At 34.6% G+C, this 22218-nt stretch overlaps 3 protein-coding genes across 3 annotated transcripts in view; 1 reads left to right on the plus strand and 2 right to left on the minus strand.

The window, feature by feature from the left end:
* Nucleotides 1-5980, minus strand: part of LOC125838546 (nuclear pore complex protein NUP85) — a 34952-nt gene extending 28972 nt beyond the window's left edge. The window contains exons 1-4 of the mRNA XM_049517591.1: nt 5450-5980; nt 3959-4061; nt 3758-3868; nt 3572-3655 (exon numbers count right to left, since the gene is read on the minus strand). Coding sequence (XP_049373548.1) covers nt 3572-3655; nt 3758-3868; nt 3959-4061; nt 5450-5838 — 687 coding nt within the window. The 5' untranslated portion in view covers nt 5839-5980. The remainder of the gene's footprint in view (nt 1-3571; nt 3656-3757; nt 3869-3958; nt 4062-5449) is intronic.
* Nucleotides 5981-12601: 6621 nt separating this feature from the next.
* Nucleotides 12602-14432, plus strand: LOC125838747 (uncharacterized). The gene is made up of 2 exons (XM_049517787.1): nt 12602-13328; nt 13687-14432. The coding sequence occupies exons 1-2, from the start codon at nt 12629-12631 to the stop codon at nt 14430-14432; spliced, it is 1446 nt and encodes a 481-aa protein (XP_049373744.1). The 5' UTR covers nt 12602-12628.
* Nucleotides 14433-15209: 777 nt separating this feature from the next.
* Nucleotides 15210-22124, minus strand: LOC125838496 (protein unc-13 homolog). The gene is made up of 5 exons (XM_049517533.1): nt 21469-22124; nt 19213-20082; nt 17779-18234; nt 16664-16853; nt 15210-16583 (listed from the first exon to the last, which is right to left on the minus strand). Exons 1-5 carry the CDS (start codon nt 22030-22032, stop codon nt 15661-15663), a joined length of 3003 nt encoding a protein of 1000 aa, XP_049373490.1. The 5' UTR covers nt 22033-22124; the 3' UTR covers nt 15210-15660.
* Between the last annotated feature and the right edge of the window lie 94 nt (nt 22125-22218).

The following is a 22218-nucleotide window of genomic DNA, read 5'->3' on the forward strand; positions in this document are numbered from 1 at the left end:
TTTTGGTGTAAACATGAATATCCTCATGAAGATGAGGATATCACTAGTATGTTAGAATCCTTAAGGAGTTCATAGGAAAATAGCAACACTTTTGTATTTCTGATTGTAAGTATTACTGGAATACATCCCGAGTATTCCTGTGTTTATAATACAAGTTACCTTTTCAAAAAAAAAAAATATATATATTCATCAAGGATACTTACACAAGTTGTGTGGGTACCCAGATCAAAAGGGACTACAATAGGAGGAAAAAAAAAACTTTATCTATGTAATCTAGGACATCAAAGTAGATTCTATATTTTCTAGACATTCTAGTTTACACCAAAATTAGTAAAGCACTAAACCCTTCATCTTTAAATTCTCCATAGAGTTTCCTTTGTCTTCAAAGCATCTTTGGTTCCTTTCTTTCCAAAGGGTCCACCAAATACAGGTTGGGACAACTCTCCATCTCTCTTTCTGACTGGATAGCCTTCCTTCTCTATTCCATATAATTAGAACATAAGTTAATTCTAGTGGCATAACCCATCTAATGCTTCTCAAGTTGATGATTTTTTTCCAGAGTTGATCTGTCCATTTGCAGTATATAAAGAGATGATTGATTGTCTTGCTTGCTCTCCACATAAGAACCATCTGGAATATAAGTGGAAACCCCTCCGTGTTAAGTTGTTATGATTAAGGGTCTCATTATTTGCCAGCAACCAAACATAACAAGCTACTCTATAGGGTATCTTGACATTCCATATCAAATTCCATGGCCAAAATTTCAGCAAAACATTTGGCTTGTTGAGCTCTCTAAGGACTGACTTGACTGGGAATATACCTTTACTACTCCCTTTGTCCCAATTTATGCGGCACGTTTTCCTTTTTAATCTGTCCCCAAAAGAATGTCACCTTTCCACCATTGGAAACAATTTAACTTCAAAGTTCCTCTTTTACCCTTATTAAAATGACTTGTAGCCACACAAATAGTCGAGGAGTGTTTTAGACCACATATTTTATAAGTCTTCCTTTGCTTCTTAAATTTTGTGCAAACTCAAATGGTGTCACATAGATTGGAACGGTAGTATCTTTTAACCATACCACGCTGACTTCATTGGTAGAAAACCCATTGAACTGCTCTAGGATGTTCATATAAATTTTGTCATTCTTCTAATCTCCCAGTCATTTCGGTGTCTTCTAAAGCTAAAATTCCACCATTGGATTGACTGTCTCCACAGTTCTTCCAAAGTAGCTTGTTGTTGTTGACAAGAGGCTATAGATATCAGGAAAAGATTGTTTTAAAGGTAAGCGACCTAACCAGTATTCTTCTCAAAAGGAAATTTTCTTTTCCAACTTTGAAGTTGGATCTACTATGAATAATTGGCAAAAGATATCTAATGATTCTCCATACTGAAACCATAAGGGATGTTCACTTGTTTGGTAGTCCAACTGTTCTCCTCCGATGTTTTTCTCTGATCACATCCTTCCAAAGAGATTTCTCTTCTGAAGCCAGTCTCCAGTTCTACTTGCTAAGCAAACTCTGGTTTTGAGCTTAAAGATCGCATATGCTTAGGCTACCACTTTTTGTTGTTTAAGAGACTATCCCATTTCACCAAGTGGATTTTTTTCTTGTCAGAGTTCCCTTGGCATACGAAATTTCTTCTAAAAGCATCAATTCTAACAGCAACATTGGCAGGCATAGAAAATAGGGACATCATATATGCACGCAAAGCATCAAGAACACTTTCGATAAGAATCAGTCTCCCACAAAGAGATAGATGTTGACTTTTCCAATTTGATAGTTTCTTCTCACATTTCTCCAGGACCCCATTCCAAGTACCCATTAACATGCACTTTGCTCCAAGAGGCATTCCTAAATAAATGGTATGAAGCTCACCTACTTTACCACCAAAGATCTCTACTAGAGAGTGAATCTGTGGAACTTCATTGATTGGATATATAAAGTTTTTTGACCAGTTTATATGCATCCTAGAGACAGCTTCAAACAGAATAAGAATCACCCTTACCCTTCAGGGTGGCCAGTGGTTTGGGCTTGGGACTTCCATGTTGGAGGTCTCAAGTTCAAAACCCCTTGCAGCAAAACCAAGGGATTTGCCTTATGGGTCGAGCTCGTCGCACCGGACTTGCCTAGTGCGGGTTACCTCTCCTATGTGGTTTGCGAGTTATTGCATAGTAGCAGGGGTTTTACCTTGTGCGCATCCAAAGGGTAGCGGCTGCGGGTTTCCCGTGTCATCAAAAAAAAAAATAAGAATCACTCTTAGCCTTCTGAGTTGAGAATTGTTTGCATCATATAGGAGCAAAAAATCATCAGCATATTGTAAGTGAGAGATTTCAAGTCCATTGTCAATGTTGAGATTGGCTTTGAAGCCCATAATCCAGTCATTGCTCTTTGCAATCTTCAACATATCATTCAATCCTTCCATTGCTATGATGAATAGAAATGGAGAGAGGGGGTCACCTTGTCTCAGACCTTTTTGTGAGGGAAAATAACCATTGGGGAAGCCATTGATTAGGATTGAAAATCTAATTGTACTAATGGAATGTCTGATCCATTTAATCCACCTAGCTTCAAAGCCCATTCTCTGTAAGCTTTTCAATAAATAGTTCCAGTTGAGATGATCAAAAGCCTTTCGAATGTCCAGTTTGCAAAGACGATTAAGGCATGTGACGAGGAGATGCACAGATACCTCTGTGCGGAGGTGTGAGAGGTTGACTATGGATGGTTTCAGGAGAGGTAGAGGTAGGCCGAAGAAGTATTGGGAGAGGTGACTGGACAGGACATCGAACAGCTTCGTCTTATCGAGGACATGACCTTAGACATGCGGTTATGGAGGGCACAAAATTAGGGTAGAAGGCTAGTCGGTAGTTGAGTGTTGTCTCACTTATCCTTTATGTACTAGTAGTTCCAGCAGTACTCATATAGTTTCTTTTTCTTCAATTTCTATCACTATTTGTTATTTCTTGTACTTCAATTATAGTATCATTTTGTTGTATATATTGTTCCTTTTTTCGAGTGCTTTGTCATTTTTTCATGGCTTCTTCACTTCTGTTATCTCTTTTCCCTTTCCCTGCCTGCTTTGTTATGTTTTATCTTGAGCCGAGGGTCAATCGGAAATACTCCCTACCTCCCAAGGTAGGGGTAATGTTTGCATACATACTACCCTTCTCAGATCCCCACTTGTGGATTACACTAGGTATGTTGTTGTTGTACTATGAAAGAAGTATCATTGACCCACTGTTTCATTCAAGAAAGTTAAAAAAAAATTGAAACTGTTGATATTCACTCTACTTTTGAACTCACACTTGCTTCTTCTTTTTTTGAGAAAGGTAAAGTTAGATTCATCCGCAATGAGGGTATGCTGGCAACTAACCAAAAAATTACAAGGGAAAGTAATCATAATTACAAAGAGCCTAGGATTAAACTCACACCTGCTTAAATACAACTAAATTTTAATTTTTACGTTTATATCTATCTCTAGTCAAATTAGAACACTTAACTGTGACTAATAATTTATCAATTAATAAGCCCAACAAATGTAAAGTTCACAGGGATATCAATTGACAGTTAAACCTGTACTCCAACAAGTTCCTGCTGAAAATCCACAAGCTTTGAGTGAATAGTTGGTAGAGTTCCCGAGAATAAGGAATTGTAGTCCTGTTGAATGAACCATGTATTAAGTTAGAAAAATAGTATTAGATCTGTGACATCTGTTGGAGAAAATCGAGGAAACTTATACAAAATAGAAAAGGAACATACAGCTAACCAATCTAGCAATCGTTCAGGAATCCAAAATTGAGATTGCTTGTCTACGTAAAATATCTCCAATAGCTCCCACGCAGCTTTCAGACACATTGGCGCTGCAATTTCCTAACAGGCATACACAGCAACCAGATAAATACTAAATAATGAAGGGCAGAGTCTGGACAGCCAAACAAAAGTGTGATGACAATTACTCACATTTACTACCGACTTGGGATCTTCAATAATTGATTTAGGAGGCGGTTTTCGATCACTGAGAAGAGAACTTATCTCTTTGCTGTACTCTATGACATGCTCCCACCTAATTACATGTAAAATGTAGTAACTGTCAAATAGTGACCCAATGAAAGGACATAGCCACCCAGGCTGCTATAGTATGGATTAAAATTTAAAACTCTCTCAGGTCCCTAATAGAGAAAGAAATATCAAGTTTCTGGACTTAGAACTCTTTTCTGACAAGTTTATGCGACTTAGAACTCATGTTGTAGAAAGGGAAAAAATGTCCTCTGGATTTCCACCATATTTTTTCCAGCATCACGAGCAATTGGATTGGAAAAAAGGTACTATCGATGAAGCTACCGCGAAGGCTATGAACTTAGAAATGGAGAACAATTTGAACCTGGAAGTTTGCAAGTACATACAAATGAACAAGAGGCACTAAGCTTGCAGCAGCACCTTGCCTTAGGTTTGCAAGGTAAAACAGTCAGATATCTTCAAATTTATTAAAAGAATAATTGATAGATCAAATATCATATTGAGTCTAAAGTTAGATAAGGTTGATAGCTAGATAGAGCTAGTAGGTGTTTGGTCATTGATTCCAAATATTTTTCACTTTATTTGAAATATATGAAGTTGGAGTTTGTGTTTGATTATACTTTTGCAAAGGAGAGAAGAGAGCACTTTTTCCAACTCCAACAACAGCATACTCAGTGTAATCCTACAAGTAGGGTTTGGGGAGGGTAGGAATTAGGATGTACACAGCCTTACCTCTACCTTTGAGGCAAACAGGTTCGGAACACTTCCTTAAATTTGGAATCCAACTCTAAGTTAGATTTGAAAATTTAACAACCAAACACTGATTTTGAAATAATGTGAAAAATTATTCCAGAAAAAAGTAAATAAATTGCATGGCCAAACATCTCTTAGTATTTCACTACAAAGCAAACTCTTTCCATTGAAACTGTATATACATGATGTTGTATGGTTGAATAAATCAGAGTGGTTGAAAGTAAATATTACAGACATTTTCTCTCTTTTGGACGAACACTACAAAGATGATCACATTGAGGAATTTTCCTTTTTTAGGAAAACCATTCTTGCTTACCTTATTGAGGAAGTATCTCAATATTCACAAATCAAATTAAACAATCTCGAAAGTAATAGAAGGGTCGAGAAGGGGGGAAACACTCCTGTTGTACCAACTAAGAAGGACATCGAGAAAATATCTACAAAGCAACGAAGAATCCTTCAATCTCAAACACAAAACAATGGATGAATTTGTTCATTCACATTCCCTGAACTTAGAATTGCTTTGATGTGGTTTAAGCTCGTGAATGTTTTCCTCATACTAAACACGCATATAGATTAAAAGAAACTTCTTGAGGTTGTTTCAGGTCTATTTCAGCTAAATCAAGTTACAGGTTTACCACTCCGCCATTTTACTTATCCGGAAAGAACAGAAAAACTTACCACTCTGCCTTGTAAGGAGGGATATCCAACGACATTCTGGATGCTGCAGACAGAGAATGTTTCCGGCTCTGAAGAAGAGCGAAAGGAGTCACTGAACTGTAGGCCATTCTCCTCCATCTTGCAGCATCAACTTCCTCATCTCCGCTGTTACTAAGCTTCACTTCCACCACTCTTCCGCCAGCCTCGCCGTCTCCGTCCGCCTTCTCCGACGGAGGCTTCCGGAAAACTGAGACTCGGAGAGTATTGCCACACGCCCATGAAAAGGAGAGTCGATGAATTGGGGATTTGAGGCCATGACGGAGAGGGCAGATGACCACGGGTTGTTTTTCCGACTCCGGCGAGACTGGAAGCATTGCAAGGTCATCGGATTCTGACGTCAGCCCTGGCATTTTGCCGGATTGTCGCGAATGCTTCAGAAAATGTTTTTCTTCTGTATCTACTATCTAGGGTTTTAAGAAGGGGTTTATGGCAAAGCGAGGGAATGAGTTCATAATTTCAATTTGGAATCTTTACGGAGAACACATGGAGATTTCACATTTAATACAAGGGTCAAAAATGTCAGTTAATTTTTAGGCAAAGCACATTACCTTAAACTTCTTCTTAAATTTCATTTTGACAATTCAATTTAATTTTATTTCATTTTAATTCTTCAATTTCGATTTTCATATTTCATTTAAACACTTTTGTTCAAGGAAATAACAAAGTGGATGGATTGTTAAATGGCAGTTTCAAAAGCGGATATTTGTACACCTCCTTCAATATAATGCATCATGCACATTCGGCTTAACCAGATTAAAAACCTAAAGCCAAACTTCAAAGTGAGCCCCTATTTATTTATTTTTTTAAAAAAAAAAAAGATCTCCATATATATTTATATTTAAACTTTATTTTTCTAGATTTTTTAGATGTGAAGCCACTAATTATTATTTTATAATTTGTTCTAACAATTACTTTTTAAAGAAAAATCATCATAATTTATAGCATATGAAGTAAGGATGTCAACAATGCAAATTTTCAATGAAAAATATACAATAAAAATAAGAACAATAAAAATGACTCAACAATTTGATGAATTGATATAATGATTTGTGTTGCTTCAATATAATAATTGCTTGTTGCACTACTTAAAATTTTAAAGAAGACACCAAAAAACATTTTTTGATCTTTTTGTAAGCAGACAACAATAGATTTGCAGAATGCAAAATTTTAACCGTTCGAAAGATTTCAGAATTTTCAATAATAATAATAATTTCTACTATATTATAAAAGGAAGTTTAGGGCCAAATATAATATATAATATTCAAGATTGGGACTTTTCCTAATCTTGAATATTATATATTATACTTGTGGGACTTTTAAATTCTACTATATGCCCAAGTATAATATATAATATTCAAGATTGGGACTTTCTTGAATATTATATATTATATTTATTATATAGTAGAACTTGGGCATAAACTCCCTTTTTTTTTAAATAATATATATATATATATGTCACAAATGGAAAAGTCTCAATCAAGGAAGCAAAAAAATATCATTTACAAATGACTTAAAAAGCATTAAAAATTACAATAATTACCAATTTAAAATATTTAAAAGGTATATAATAAAATAGGTTGACTCTCAGAATTCTATCAGGCTCACATATATTGGGACAGAAAAAATAACACATATCATTTTAAAATTACCAAAAAAGTATTATAAATAATAATAATTAACAACTTAAAATATCTGAAAGACATTTTAAAAGGGTTAATTTTGTAATTTTATCTATATCACATAAATTATGACAAAGTGACCAGTAATGTACGTTATTTCAAAGTTACATTAAAATATTATAAATCACAATAATTAATAACTTAAAACATTTTTTAAAAACATATGAAAATTTGGATGACTCTCCAAATTTCATTTAGGTCACATAAATTGAGACTCGATTATTAGCCCCAAAACATATCATTTATATTATTGGGCCCGTGCATAGCACGGACAATATTATCTAGTAATAATAAATAAGAAACAGTGAAAAGGAAAATAAAAAAGAAAAATATAGAAATAATAAATTGATACCCACACAAAAAAAAAATGATACTACAACTATCTAAAAATTATTTCAATCCTCAATTATTACACGATTTCTACATTAAAATTTCGCACTGAAAAATGTTCGATGACTATTCCCACAAATATTTTGACGAATCCAGTAGTGTTTTTTTCGCATGAAATTTTTTTTAAAATCCAATAGTTCAAAAAAAAAGTCGAACCCATCGATGGCCCCCTAAGGTTGGCACTAAGTTTCACTTAGACACCTCAACTGGGTGATGTTCATTTTAGACACTTCATGTAGGGTCCCGTTGTGTCATTTGTCACTTTTTGTTGACATGTCAAAGTGAGTGTGATACACTCAACTTAAAATTACACATGTAATCATTTAATTGGTTGTTTGTCACATCAACGAGTGTATTACACTCTCTTTCAGCTTTTTGCTTATTGTCAAAAAAGTGTCAAAATGACATAGCGAGACCCTACATAAGGTGTCTAAAATAAACATCATCCAGTTGAGGTGTCTAAGTGAAACTTGGTGCCAACTCTAGGGGGACCGATGGGATTGGCAAAAAAAAATAAAAAAAATATTGTTCATCGTTCAAAAAGAAGGAAGGTATACACGCACACTTTGTTATTGCATATTATTAATTTTACATACAAATTATATTATATTGTGTTCATACCTAAGCATAGAAAGAAATACTTAGTACCTATAGGGAATAAAAATAATTTGAGAATTCCAATTATGAATTGTTACAACGTCATATCTATACTTATGCTATTAGCATAAATATAAGAAAAATGAAAAATACACAACAACATTTGCATATAATAAGACGAAGAGCTTGAAAACACCGCATAGCAATGCATCATATTGATAGAGCAATTCCTGAAATGGAAAAAACATACTTAAGTACATGCTTAAGGTCTACAAAACTTATAAAAGTTATTCATGAAATGAAAATGCTTAAAATAAATGAATATTTTGCATATAAAGATGCTAAAAGAATATTAAACAATTATGTGCTTTTTACATCATAAATTCCGCATATATATATTATCTTAAAAGCATGAACGCCTAACTTGAATGTTAAATTACTATAATATCCCTAACTTAGGTTGTGACTTTTTTGATGAGTTATGACTTTTCCAATAAGTTGTGATTTTTTTCAAAGGGTTGTGATTTTTTGATAAGTTGTAACTTTTCCAAAGAGTTGTGACTGTTTCAATAAGTTGTGACTTTTTCAAAGGGTTGTGACTTCTCCGAAAGGTCGTGATTTTTCATATAAGACACAAAAAACACTTGTAATTCATACTACCCTTTGTTGACTATAAATAGAGGGGTTCCTCTCATTTTTCAACCACATTTTTTTTAATCTTCAACTCTTCTTCTTCTTGCATTTAAAAAAACTTCGTGTGATTTATTGTTGTTGAGTGAGTTCGAAATTTAGCGGGATATGAGGTACCACTATTCTAATGAAGTAAATCGTTCTATCCTAAGATGGTATATTTCATAACCTCGAGTACTTGAGAAAAATAATTTTGATGATATAATAATTATTTTTTTGTTTAATATATACATTAGTATGTAATGTTCTAATATATGAAGTTAACATGATGTAGTCTAAATTCATTTGTTTTTCTTAACAATTTTTCTTGTGATGTAGATATACGTTTTTGAATAACTTTTTCCAAAATTATTAAACTTCATAAGAGTTAGAGAATTGTCACGATTTGTTTTTTGATGCTCAAGCAAAATAATTACTTTATTTATCAATGTTTTATGTGAATTAGATTGTCACGAAGTTTGCTTCAAAATAGTTATTACTATACAAACATTGCCCTTTTGTTTCACTTATTTACTATTTCTTAATATTTCAGTATTTTAGACGAAGAAAAGCATTATATATGTCACGATGTATTATCAAGTAAACCAGATCTTCTAACTTCAAAATATATTATTTTAAATTATTCTGAGTTCTTTTTAAAAAAAATAACTCACAACAAATGTGAAAACATATGAATATATATGAATCATTTAAATATCATTTACAAAATAAATTTTATATTCAGTAATATGGAATAAACATTTTCATTTACTCCCTACACTAAATTAAAATCTAATAACTATAAAAAAAAATAGTAACATTAATTAAAAGTCCTATTTATTTATGTAAGTATTAAATTTATTAGAAATTCGGCTATTGCACGTTAATTCTTTAGTTATAACATTATATATTCTCTTAGTTATTACTAATTATTGCAAACATTATTCGCACTCTTTTACATTCTTTAGTTGTAATATTATGAATTCTCATAGTTATTACATTAATTATTACTATCTTTCATCTTTTCTTATATTAACTTTTGACCAATAATTTTTCATATTATTATAACGCTCCTATATATGTGATAACACGGTGTTGTTATTTTTCCTTGGAAGAATCATGCTTTGTTGAATAAATTGAAAATCGTTTACAAGTATATGAACTATATATTTGTTGGGTGTAAGATAAATAAGTGATTATATATATGATCTCACAGATAGAATATATTCTTTAATTTTAATTTTTAGTTTTTTCCGAAAAAAAAGGAAACCTCTCAGTTAACTATGGACAGTCACATAACTATCTTTGATTTATATACACAGTCAATCGAGAAGTCAAATATGAGAGCCAACAACAAGGACATCATCTATTATGTTATAACATATAAAATAAAAATTAATATACAAAAAATAATTCTAAAAAATAAAATGTAGTTGTTTTCTTCACATGTTCATATGACATCTAAATGGTTTAACGTGAAATACACGTGTAAAACACATTTGGTTAGATGACAAGAAAAATACACAACAAATATTATCTATAAGGTAATATTACTGAAATACGACTAATTACATGATTGAACCTCATCAAATTAAAATAAATATATGCATTATTGCATTTAACTAATAAATTTTTTGATTGACCATCTTCATATGTTCGCGTGAATAAGAGATATATATATATATATATAACAATCCACATTGAACATTCACAAAAGAATCTGCAATATTATTTTATGCAAAGTTTATTATTCAAATCTTCGCTTAAATAAGCAATACTATTTACTATAACATATATTTTCTAAATTGGTACTCACGTGCAACACACGTGTCGAAAAACTAGTATATATATATATATATTCTTTTAAGAAAAAATCCTCCAACCATTGCTTTGAAGTAAAAGGTCTACAACTTGTACTGCTATTTGAGTGTAATTTTGGAGGATAAAGGATCCTACATTTACACTTATTTGACTCTATTTGCTTTGTACTTTATTTTAGATAAGTAAACCTTTGTTAGAGGGCTACTTCTCAATCTAATATGACATAAAAATATATTTTTCCATATACGGTTAGTGGATGTTAGAAATTAAAAGAGTATAGGTTTGCCGACACTTTAATTTATTTCCCAAATAAATACTTCCCTAGAAAAGAAGAGAATGAGGAGAAACAGTCAACCACACCTTTGCTTTCTTTAGTAAAACAGACAGCTTAGTTTCGTACAAATTAAATTTATTTAGATGTTGACAAGTTCAAATGCAATATTAAAACCAAAAGTAAGCAAACCACTTGTTCTTAATTTAATAACATATCACATATTTTGAATGGCTTAACAAACCTTCTATACAAAGCAATGATCGACTTCATATTCATACTTGGATTTGTTATTCAAAAGCATAATATAGGAGCAATGAGTTGTCATTACTACCAAAAATGACGAAATGACCAGGAGACCTTTGTACTTGGCTCCATTTGTAAGTTGAACCCTTATACTTGCAATTTCACCAAGTATATATAAGGACCTCCCAGTAGAAGTAAGTTTAATAAACAAGATCATACTTCTCGATCAATCAATAAATTTTCTTATGAAACTTTTGGGATTTCTAACATGTTTTTTTTGTGTCATGTCAACTAATAAGTCTGGTAATTAGTATGATAAACTATTAAGATGGTGATCCAAACAGGTTCTCCACGATTCTAGCTGTGCTAGTTTAGTTTAGAGAAAACAATATTGTCATTAATTTATTCAAAACAAAATTTATAGCCTGTTTGGTCAGTCGAAATCAACTTATTTTGAGAAGTACTATTTGTTATTGAAGGTGTTTTGAGAAAGCAGCAATTGTGTTTTCATAAGTGGTTTTGTTCAATTAATATGTTTTTGGATGATATTCTCAAAAAGTATTTTTATAAGTCAAATTACAAAAAAAGAAGTTGCTATTAATAATTTGGTAAATATGAATATTTCATATGGGTAATCTTTTCGTTTTAAAAAGACAAAAACACTAAAACGTTAAAATTAGCTCTGCTATTATTCAAAAGGACTTGTGTCAAACATCTTCACTCTATGAAACAAGTGTTTTAAAACAAATTATAAGCACTTTTAACCTTTTAGAAGCTTGGCCAAATCAAAATTATTTCCGTAAACCAACTCAATCAACAAGTTTTCATTCTCCAAATTAAATATCGTTTTAAAAATTCAATCCAAAAACACAACATATCTCCAAATTTATTTTTCAAAATCATCAGGCCAAAACCCAAATGCAGAAGTTGAGGCCAAACACGACCTTAAACTGATAACATCATACTGAACATATTTTTGCTTGACTTTTAATTTGGATTGCTGAAACCCAAAGAGAAGCCATGCATTAAGGAACAAGGCATGTTATAACAACCAAGTAGCCATGCATGCATGCTAGATTCAAGGGGCCAAAAAACATATAGAACTCCATTTTAATTTTACATAGAGTTTCAAAAAGTAAATCAGACTTTTTATTGACTTGCAGTCTTAAATTAAAGAGATGTAGAACGTACCAAAATGTTCTTTAATTTTGTGCTCTTAATAAATACTCTATATGTCACGTGGAAAGTTATAATTAGAGACCCAAAAAAAGAGAGACATTTTCTTAAAAAAGAAAAGTAAGACGAACAAAATAAAATGGAGGGAATTAATAGTATGGAATTGTCTTATAATTAGGTACTTTCACTCTTAAGTTTCTAAACCTAACACCTATAAAAGGAGACCATATACATACATTCCAAGTATTACACCCTTGAGAACAACTTCCTATTATTGATTTTCTTAGTTCAATGGCTCAACAAAGTTTTGGGCTTCTCGCCACCGTCCTCCTCCTCCTTCTTGTGGTTTTGGCTGAGGGCGGACCTCCTAAACCTATGAAAGTGAAATGCCAAGACAAGAAATTCCCGAGTTGTTATCACAAAGATCTTTTCTGTCCTGTCAATTGCCCTCACACATGTATAGCTGACTGTGACTCATGTCAACCTATTTGTGTTCCTCAACTTCCACCACCAAAACCTCGTTCACCTAAGAAAGTGAAATGCCAAGACAAGAACTTCCCAAAATGTTATCACAAAGACCTTTTCTGTCCTGTCAATTGTCCGCGTACATGTATAGTTGATTGTGACTCATGTCAATCTATTTGTGTTCCTCCACCACTTCCACCACCAAAACCTCGTTCACCTATGAAAGTGAAATGCCAAGATAAGAAATTCCCAAAATGTTATCACAAGACCTTTGCATGCCCTGCTAATTGTCTGCGTTCATGTATAGCTGACTGTGACTCATGTCAACCTGTCTGTTTACCATTATCGCCTCCTACTCCTCCTTCTACTCCTAACTCACCACCGCCACCAGATCAAGCTGCAGGAGGAAAAAGTGTCTCTTGTAAGAATAAGCTGTACCCTCAATGTTACCGCCAGGAGTATAAATGCCCAAGTGCATGTCCTGATACTTGTGAAGTTGATTGTGTCACTTGCAGCCCTGTTTGTGGTATGATTCCTAAATCTATAAGCTATACTATATATGATATATAATCAGGTTTAATATATTATCCCTGAAGATGGTGCATTTATCATTATGAACAATTTTAAGCGATTAACTAGGGTGTATTTTTATGTTATAGATGACGTACTATGAGAGTTGACTTCTTATATGGTCACTTAATAAAGTATAAACTAACAAATATTATCTCAGAAAGTCACTTTCTTTGTTGAAGAAAATTTGAATCATGAAGAAAGATGACTTTTTGAGATACAGTATTAATTGAGTGACCATCTGAGAAATCAACAACCCTTGACATTTTGTGTTAAATTAAACTTTGACATTTTGACGTTGTCGTGCTGCACAGACTGCAATAGACCAGGGGCAGTTTGTCAAGATCCAAGATTCGTAGGAGCTGATGGACTCACATTCTACTTCCATGGCAAAAAAAACGATGATTTTTGCCTAGTTTCCGATTCAAATCTCCATATCAACGGTCATTTCATTGGTAGGAGGAACGAAAACATGAAGAGAGATTTCACTTGGGTAAAATCTCTTGGAATTCTCTATAACAATCATAAATTGTTCATCAGTGCCAAAAAAACATCAACTTGGAACGATGCATTGGATCGTCTGGACTTAGCCTTCGATGGACAATCAATCACCCTTCCTAATCGCGAAGGGGTCAAGTACTTGGAACCAAATTCAAACACTACAATTACAAGAAATCGCGATACTAACTCTGTTGTGATTGAAGTTGAAGGGAATTTTCAGATAAAAGCTAGAGTGGTACCCATAACTGAAAAGGAATCGAGGATTCATAAGTATGGTATTACTGAGGACGATTGTTTTGCTCATTTGGATTTGGGGTTCAAGTTTTACTCATTGAGTGAGAAGGTAAATGGAGTATTGGGACAGACTTATGGGAGTAATTATGTGAGCAGAGTGAAAATGGGAATTGAAATGCCTGTTTTAGGTGGGAATAAAGAATTTGAATCCTCAAGTATTTTCTCCACTGATTGTGCTGTTTCAAGATTTTCCAGTACTAATAAACAAGAGTTTGATGACTTCAAGTGTTCAAGTGGTATGGATGGAAAAGGAGTTGTGTGCTAATAACAAGTAGTCAAATAACTACTCTACAACATTATTCAAATAAGATTATGATAGTTGTAATGGAAGTTTGCAATATTCATCATTTGTACTGAATTAATAAAAGTGTAATCTAATAAAAGTATCAAGTACTTAGTATATTCTTCTTTGTTTAAATACATACGCTATTGTTTTTTGCATTTTACAATTGTTGTTTTAGTGTTGTTGCTTTTTTTTTTTTAAAGTCGTTGGCTTGGTGGGATCAGTGCAAACTATGAACTGTGTTTTTTGAGACTGTTATAGTTGCTACTGCATTCAAGTTGCTATTTAACCAGAAAGAAAACTAGTTTGTTTTAGTAATAACATATTTGAATTTGCTTCTGCTTGTAATTTGTGCCGACTTTTATGCATTAAGAGGATGTATATAGGAACAGATAAAAATAAGAGGAAGCAAAACAAAATTAGAGGAACATTTTTTTATCGATTAAATCGAACCATTAAGAATTAAAAATCAATAACAAATATCATATTAACCAATACGCACGCAACTGTTGAGGTACAATTTTTTGTCAAGATAGAGAAGGGAAAACTTTCATACTGCTTTACAGTCCTCAGTTTATCCTTTCTTCTTTTTGTAACTTTATAAGTAGTTTCTGCTGCCACTTATCTACTGCTTAATTGATTTAGTTTAATGTGTTTCATATCACTACAATCCTAAGTCATACTGAACAAACACCACACTCATGGTCAATCCTGATGTGTTCAAATTTGGACTTCATCAGAATATAAACTAAGATAGCATACCAATAAATACCAGTGTATATAAATACTATTAACAAAAGCCATCCAAATTTCTGTTGTCTACATAGTGAAATCAGAAGGAATAAATGAATATATATAGATATGTAGAAGACAATGAATCTTGAATCAATTACTCTGTTGATGGGACTTGAAATTCTATAAACAAGCAATATAATAAGATCAAATCTCCACAAACTGTTACCTCCAATAATCACTTACTGCTGCTGCCTTGGATTCCTACCTTCTGAAAGCAATATGCTGAAGAAATCAAAGACCCAAACTTATACTATACAAGAAAATAGTCATTCTTTAAATATGCCCAAAGGCATCCATACCCTTGGCTTGAGGATCTTCTTGGTCAATCTGAAGCATATTACGGAACATCACTAGCATCAGTCACGATTGATCTTTAACAAAGAAGCTGCTTCCCTTGATCAAGCCTTCCAATTAATCACAGTTTCTTAGGCAAGTTGTAAGTCTTTTTAAGGAACTTGGAAGCAGCGTCATCATTTCGGTAGCACAAGACGCGTAACAGGGTGTTTGGTTCAGTTGGATTCCATTGCCCTGAGGTAGGGGGTAAGGGAAGCCTAGATTTTGCAGATGAACCATAAGTTTCCAAAGTTGATCGCCTGAATCTCTCAATGAGGCTCTCTGCATCAGTCCGGAAAAGAGGGAGTACATCCCTTACTGTTGTTGAATATTTGTTTATTATATCCACAGGCAATCCATCCCCATTTGCCCAGAAAACATCTTTCAGGGACTTGAAATCGTCCTCTATAATTTGTGAATCCTGCTGCGTGAAAATTCTAGAAGGTCCTCCAGCAAGCAACACCACCAGGAAACCATCAAAGGATGCTTTCATTATGTCTGCAATAATTCGAGTCCGAACTCTTTCATTAACAGTGTTTGATATGATGGTCAGATTCTTCTCAAGTTCTTGAAGGAAAGGCTCAATGCGAGATGAAGATGGCTCCCCAATATACAGTCCATCCCATAAAACTGGACTTAGATCATGAAAGACAATCCTATAGCCGACTGCCTCGGAGAGCTGTTGGATCCCCTCAATACAAGCAGCAGGTGAGATTTCAAACTTCTTTCCTAACCCATTTGAGAAGTCTTCTACATGAGCTGATTCAGAATTCCTCAAAAGGGTAATAATTCTCTTCTCAAGAACTTCTAGCTCTGTCCGAATTCTGTGGAAAGTATTTATACGTACACACAACTGCAGCACCCCAGATGAGTTATCACCGTTCATCGTAGCAACCTGTGGGTTCCTCTTTGTATTAAGTGTCTTATCCTTCTTCTTCCACAACTTTGTAGCAGTTGTACACCTGGTTAGTGCAGGCATGGTTGGAACATATGTGTTCCTTGATCCTACAAATGACACCACACATTAATGGGCATGCTAGGCTATAAAACTGTTTGTCCTATTCACAAGAAGATTTAGAAATTACCACAGCCAGATTTTGCCTTTGATACGTAATACTGAAGACATCTATCGAGGCCACTCATTAAGTCGGGGAGCAATGCTGGATGCATTGGTATTGGCAGCAAGAAGAATGCGTCTAAAGTTTCATCAATAATCCTAAGGACTTCAACAGCAGAGGGGGCAAATCCTCCTTCATTAGCTTGAGGATTCCAGACCTTTTTAATCACGAAAACAAGATAAGAATGCAACACCAAATATATAAAATAAGCACATTTGAAAGCAAGAATCTAAGTCATGTTTGGAATATAGGCGATGCCAATTAGTTGGAAATTTATCTTAGTCATGTTAATATGTTTACTTGAAATCCTATACTTTCTAGGAGTCTTTTAGCCCTATAAGAGATTCTTGTGCTAAATGGAAATATAGAAAACTTCTACTGCTGCTCATTTTTATTTTTATATTATAAAATGTTGGCTGAGATGATTTTTTGGCGAGGATTCATATAGCCAACCCCAACTTGTTTGGGATTGAGGCATAGTTATTGTTTGTAGTTAAAAACAAAAAATATCAGCTATTTCTACAATCTAAAGGCAGGTTATAATAAATCATCTTTTCTGTTGATCAGGAGCAGAAAGGAATTACAGGAGTGTGGAGTTGCGCCGAACAAGTTCATACAGGACCAATGAGATGAAGACCTCAGTTTTCTACAGGTCTGCAGCTATCTATAATATAATTTGTTGAAGTCTAAGAAATCTGTTGAAGCTTGTATGGGGTTACTTAACCTCTCAAGCAAGAAAAGGTCTGATCAGAATAATTATCTCAATTTTTAAGACTCGCAATCATGTAATAGGGAGGGTTCTGGAAGTGATTTTTTCTTGTGTTTTTCCTAGGTAATGGTGACATTCCAAGCGTTTAACTTGTATACATTCTTGGTTCTTGCAACAAAATCATAAAATATAGTGCTAAGGGTTTTGAGTAAGGTAAATGCACTATAAGCTTATGCAGAGACAAAGTTGCCTTCTGATTGCAGCAGATATTTGCCAAACCATATGATGCAGATATAAATTACTCCTATAAGGTAGTTGCTTCCACCTTGTGTATGGGAAGTTGAAAGCAAATATCAAACTGATGAGTCCATACCTCTTGTTGGAGATTTCTGTCAACCCATTCCTTGAGTCTGTCTATTCTCATCTTAATCCAATCTTTCACCATGTTGGCAATTGCACCTTCAGCTTCAAATGGCGGCATCTCACGGATAATCGCCTTTCCACCATCATCACTGTCCACTGAATCTTCAACAGCAATCTGCACAAGATCTTTCTCCAATTTATCTGCTGCTCTCAGTACTTGTACAGCATCTGGAGTCAATTCTGTTATACTCGAAACAAATTGTTTAAGCTCATTCCCATAGCACACGTGTAGGGTGGCAACGGCTACTCCTGCAGCAAAAGGATGCCATCTCTTTAAGATGGGACTAAAAATCTCCTTCTCTTTAGAAGCCTGCTCACCAACATCCTTTGCAAGGATGGCAAGGACAGGAAGAGGATTTGGTTGGTGTCTTGATGCTCTCCTGCTTGAATCTGCCTTCTCCATTAACTGCAATCAAGATAACCAAATTTCTAGTTTTAAATTGCACTCAGATGGTCATTCTGATGAAATGTTAAGCTGACTTTTTAAGCTACACAATAAGGGACTGCACCAAACACAATCACTGCCCTTTCTATAAGCAACTGGTGACAGTAGAAGCAAATCATTACAAATATACCCCAAAGATGAGAATAGTGGCAAAACTTAGAGAGAACTAAAACTTCATACGAGTTTGAGATGGGTTAGTGAGGATTGAAGAAAATTAGCAGCCTATGTCCTGAAATATGAGAATTTAGGAGAAACTTACAGGGGAAAAAAACTGCATACAACTTAGAGACATGCTGTCAACAAAGGCAGTGGACGGAACATGACCAAGATAGAAAGTATATCATGTAAATTGGACCTGAAAGTAGAATCAGATTGGAACAACCCAAACAAAAGTGGAGTAATTTGAAATAGATGATGTATTTTCAGATAAAGGAGATAGATGCAGTATTTTACCCATATTCACATGCCTTCAGACATACTACACTTATACTTCTGGTTAGTGTCGGAACTCGAAATTTGTGCAAGGGGATTCAGAAAAGTACTAGAATGTCACTTGGGATTTGAACCTGAAACCTGAACCAATTTTTGAATCCCTTTGTCATTACACTAGAATCCTCCCTTATGCAAAGAGGATTTAACAATTTATATATAAAAAAGAAATTAGTTTTTGCCCTACTTGCACAGTATAATTTTCCAATGGAGGGGAGATCCAATTTTAAATGTTTAAAGTATGGCAGACAACAGAAATTACAAAATTTATGAATCCACACCTGAAAATGCTAATTTGGAAATTCACACACTATTGACTTAACGTTATGAAAACAGTTAGTGAAAAGGTATTGCTTGCTGATTAAATCAGCAAGTATAAATTTGTTTAAAAGAAATCAAGCCTAATTACTGGTATGTTCCAAATAAAAGTTAAAAGAAGATGGAACTTGCCTGAGCAAATGCAGTGCGAAGTGATGACCTGATGTAAGTGTCAATTCTACTACGAGCCACATCAACTTCGCCCTTACGCCGCCGCCGATATTCATTAGAAATATCTTCAACAAGAATTTTTGCTGCAGATACCCCTATAGATACAATGGTTGGCATTGATTCAATATTCCCGGTATCAAAAGTGTCATGGTATGCAAGAAGCCTTTTCTCAGCCCATCCCAACATTGCTGTTAATGTAGAATTCAGGATCTTAGCATATGAAGGATCTTTTGTCGTCTTTGCATCTTTTGCGACTTCAGCTAGCTGACTATCAGCAGCCTCTAACAGATCGGTCTCAACTTGACCAGTCGCGACATAACGATAAAATAATACCCATGAAAAGCAAATATTGTGAAGCATTTGATTAAGTCCGAGAATTCCCCAAGTTTTCTTTATGAGGTCCATAAGTTCATCAACTTCCTCTATGATAGACGCTTCGTCATTTACATCAAAGCATGCCTCCAGAAGTATCTCATAGAGTCTGAGATTCAAAGGCAAACCATCAGCCCAGTGGCATGAATCAAAAAGTGATCCATCAGATGACCTATTAGCAAGAGCCATTACAGCTGTCCGGAGAACTTGCATCGACTCATTGTTTCTCCCTGTTTCAATCGGACAATCTAAGGCAGCTTGAATAATTTGCCGCAGCCTCTGCGCAGCAGAATTCGACTTATCCAGTGGCATGTGTGGATGTAAAAGAAGTCCAGCTTCAAGAACTTTTAGATTTCTTTTCTGCCAGGTATCATATTCTCTCTGATCAGTAAAATCTGCAGCTTTGAACTGTTGTAAGAGCTCCAGCGGGAGAACTGTTGACTCGATTCTTCTCCCAACCTGTATCATGCACATTAAAACATGACTTGTTACAGCAAATTGTATCAAAATTAACCATTCATTAAGCATTAACAGATCAGAGATGCTCATGAGAAAGTGCGTAAAATTTACATGAAAACTTGGTTGAAAAGAACAGAGCAGAAAGAAAGTCAATACTTGTAAGTCGAACTGATCAGCATAGCAACAGAAAGATTGATTTTTGTTTCACTCATGGAAAAAATGTCTGAGAATACAAGATTCAAAGAGCAAACAGGACAAAGAGGAAAAACAAAAACACTACAGCAAAAGACAAACATGATGGATATTCAACAAAAATGACATAAGAGAGCAGAAAAATCCATTAAAGAATAATGATCAAGGTTAGTCACTACATTTATGCCTTAGCTGCATTTAACAGGTCCATCATCCGACAAATGATACAGCTGAAACTCCACACATCCTGCTAAATTCAGTCACAGAAGCACAGATTGGCGGATAATATCACACCACCAAATCAATATAATATTGTTAATGAGGATACTGCAAATGCAATAAATAGGGCTCAAATAAAATGCACTACTAGTCAATCTCTAAGGAAGGATTTTTTTTTTGATAGCTACCTTTAAGGAATAATTAAGGACTATTTAATGGACACATTATTCACCTAATGTACCCATGTCAAATGGGTATAACATAACTGTGGGTGATTTGATCCCGTAATTCAAATACCTCGAAACATACTAATCAAAACATACCCATATCTATGCTGGATAGTACCCATACACAAGTCCAAAAAGGAAAGGAGGCTCTGAAGTTGTGTATAAAAGGAAGGTTCGACTCTCAGAAAGAACTGCTTGGATTCATTTAATCCAATATCCTCCAGGAAAAACTCCCGGAAAATTACCTCAGTTCAAACTGAACATTGCATTTTTTGGTCAAAAACTCTAACCCCAGCAAATTGGTACCACAAGGACAGAAATGGTGCTCGGAATTCGCCCCAACTTGAATAATATTGCTGTTCTTAAAGGCAGAAACAAAATTGCCGTTAATGACATTAATTGAGCAGTTTTCCTAACAGATCGAACTTGTAAATTGCAACTCACCACAAGATGAAGACTTTATCAAGAATTAAACATTAATATGCCCAAAAAGCATATAAAAATGGCAAAAACTAGTGTTAAATCCCTAACAGATCAAACATGTAAAATCCAACCCACCAAAAAAAATGCAAACTTAACCGAGAATTACCATTCATTTACCAGAAAAACACACAAAAATGCATAAACCAGTGATAATTCACTCAGATAGCAAATTTGTAAGATGAAACCCCACAAGAAAATTCAAGGTTTATAAAGAATTTACACTAAATAGAGCAAGGGGACTACACATTAGCTCTAATTAAGCTACCTGGCCAGCAGTAATTCTCAAAAGAGCTCTACGAATTCTCGAATCAAAATTCTCAGAAACCTTCATTTGGATCCTCATAAGCTCCCCTATGGTTACAGGCTTCTTGGGTTTTCCACCAGAGCCCGGGCTACCCTCAGTCCGCTTAATTCCCGAACTGGAGCTAGATCGAAGGCCCAAAGCTTTCTTCATTTTAGAAGCAGCAGTAGACGTAAGAGATCTTTGCATAGAAGGTGAAGACGAATTGGAATTAGACGCTGATGGTGACGGTGACGGAGATCGATCGGAGGAATTAGAGGGAATGTAGGTTAAGGCTTTTCCGGTGGAAGTCCGGCAAGAAGCTACAAAGATCTCGTAGGCAGTTTCTCGGAGGTCAGTAGTAGAGAGTGACGGAGTAAGGTCAGGGAATGGTGATGGAAGTGGAGATAAAGCGGAGCTGGAAGTTGAGAAGCGAGAGCTACTGGTAGCTCCGCTGCCCAAAGACATGGTGGACACGGCGGCGGAGGCGGCGGTGGTGGAGTCTCGCCGGGAATAGCCTAAAGTACGGTCTCTGAAGAGAGACGCCATTGTTAGAGAGAGAAAAGGTCTGTAATTTCTACTTGCGATTTTGGGAGAGACGAGTAAAGAGAGAAGAGAATATAGGAGTACTTCTCTTTCCTTTTTTATTTTTTTCCTTTTTGCTTTTCAAATTTCTGACTTTTTCTTTTGGAAATAAAATAATACTGACCTAATTTATATTTTAACAGGAAAAAT

The sequence above is a fragment of the Solanum verrucosum genome, unplaced genomic scaffold (genome assembly GCF_900185275.1).
Source record: "Solanum verrucosum unplaced genomic scaffold, falcon-dt-bn FXZP01000182.1, whole genome shotgun sequence".
Taxonomy (NCBI): domain Eukaryota; kingdom Viridiplantae; phylum Streptophyta; class Magnoliopsida; order Solanales; family Solanaceae; genus Solanum; species Solanum verrucosum.

Excerpts from the sequence above, each read along its gene's own strand:
- LOC125838747 (XM_049517787.1), top strand. The coding sequence starts at position 12,629 with ATGGCTCAACAAAGTTTTGGGCTTCTCGCCACCGTCCTCCTCCTCCTT. Across the intron at positions 13,329-13,686 it reads CACTTGCAGCCCTGTTTGTG|ACTGCAATAGACCAGGGGCA; the intron begins GTATGATTCCTA and ends CGTGCTGCACAG.
- LOC125838496 (XM_049517533.1), bottom strand. The coding sequence starts at position 22,032 with ATGGCGTCTCTCTTCAGAGACCGTACTTTAGGCTATTCCCGGCGAGAC. Across the intron at positions 16,854-17,778 it reads ACAGAAATCTCCAACAAGAG|GTCTGGAATCCTCAAGCTAA; the intron begins GTATGGACTCAT and ends GTGATTAAAAAG. Across the intron at positions 16,584-16,663 it reads AAAGGCAAAATCTGGCTGTG|GATCAAGGAACACATATGTT; the intron begins GTAATTTCTAAA and ends TGTCATTTGTAG.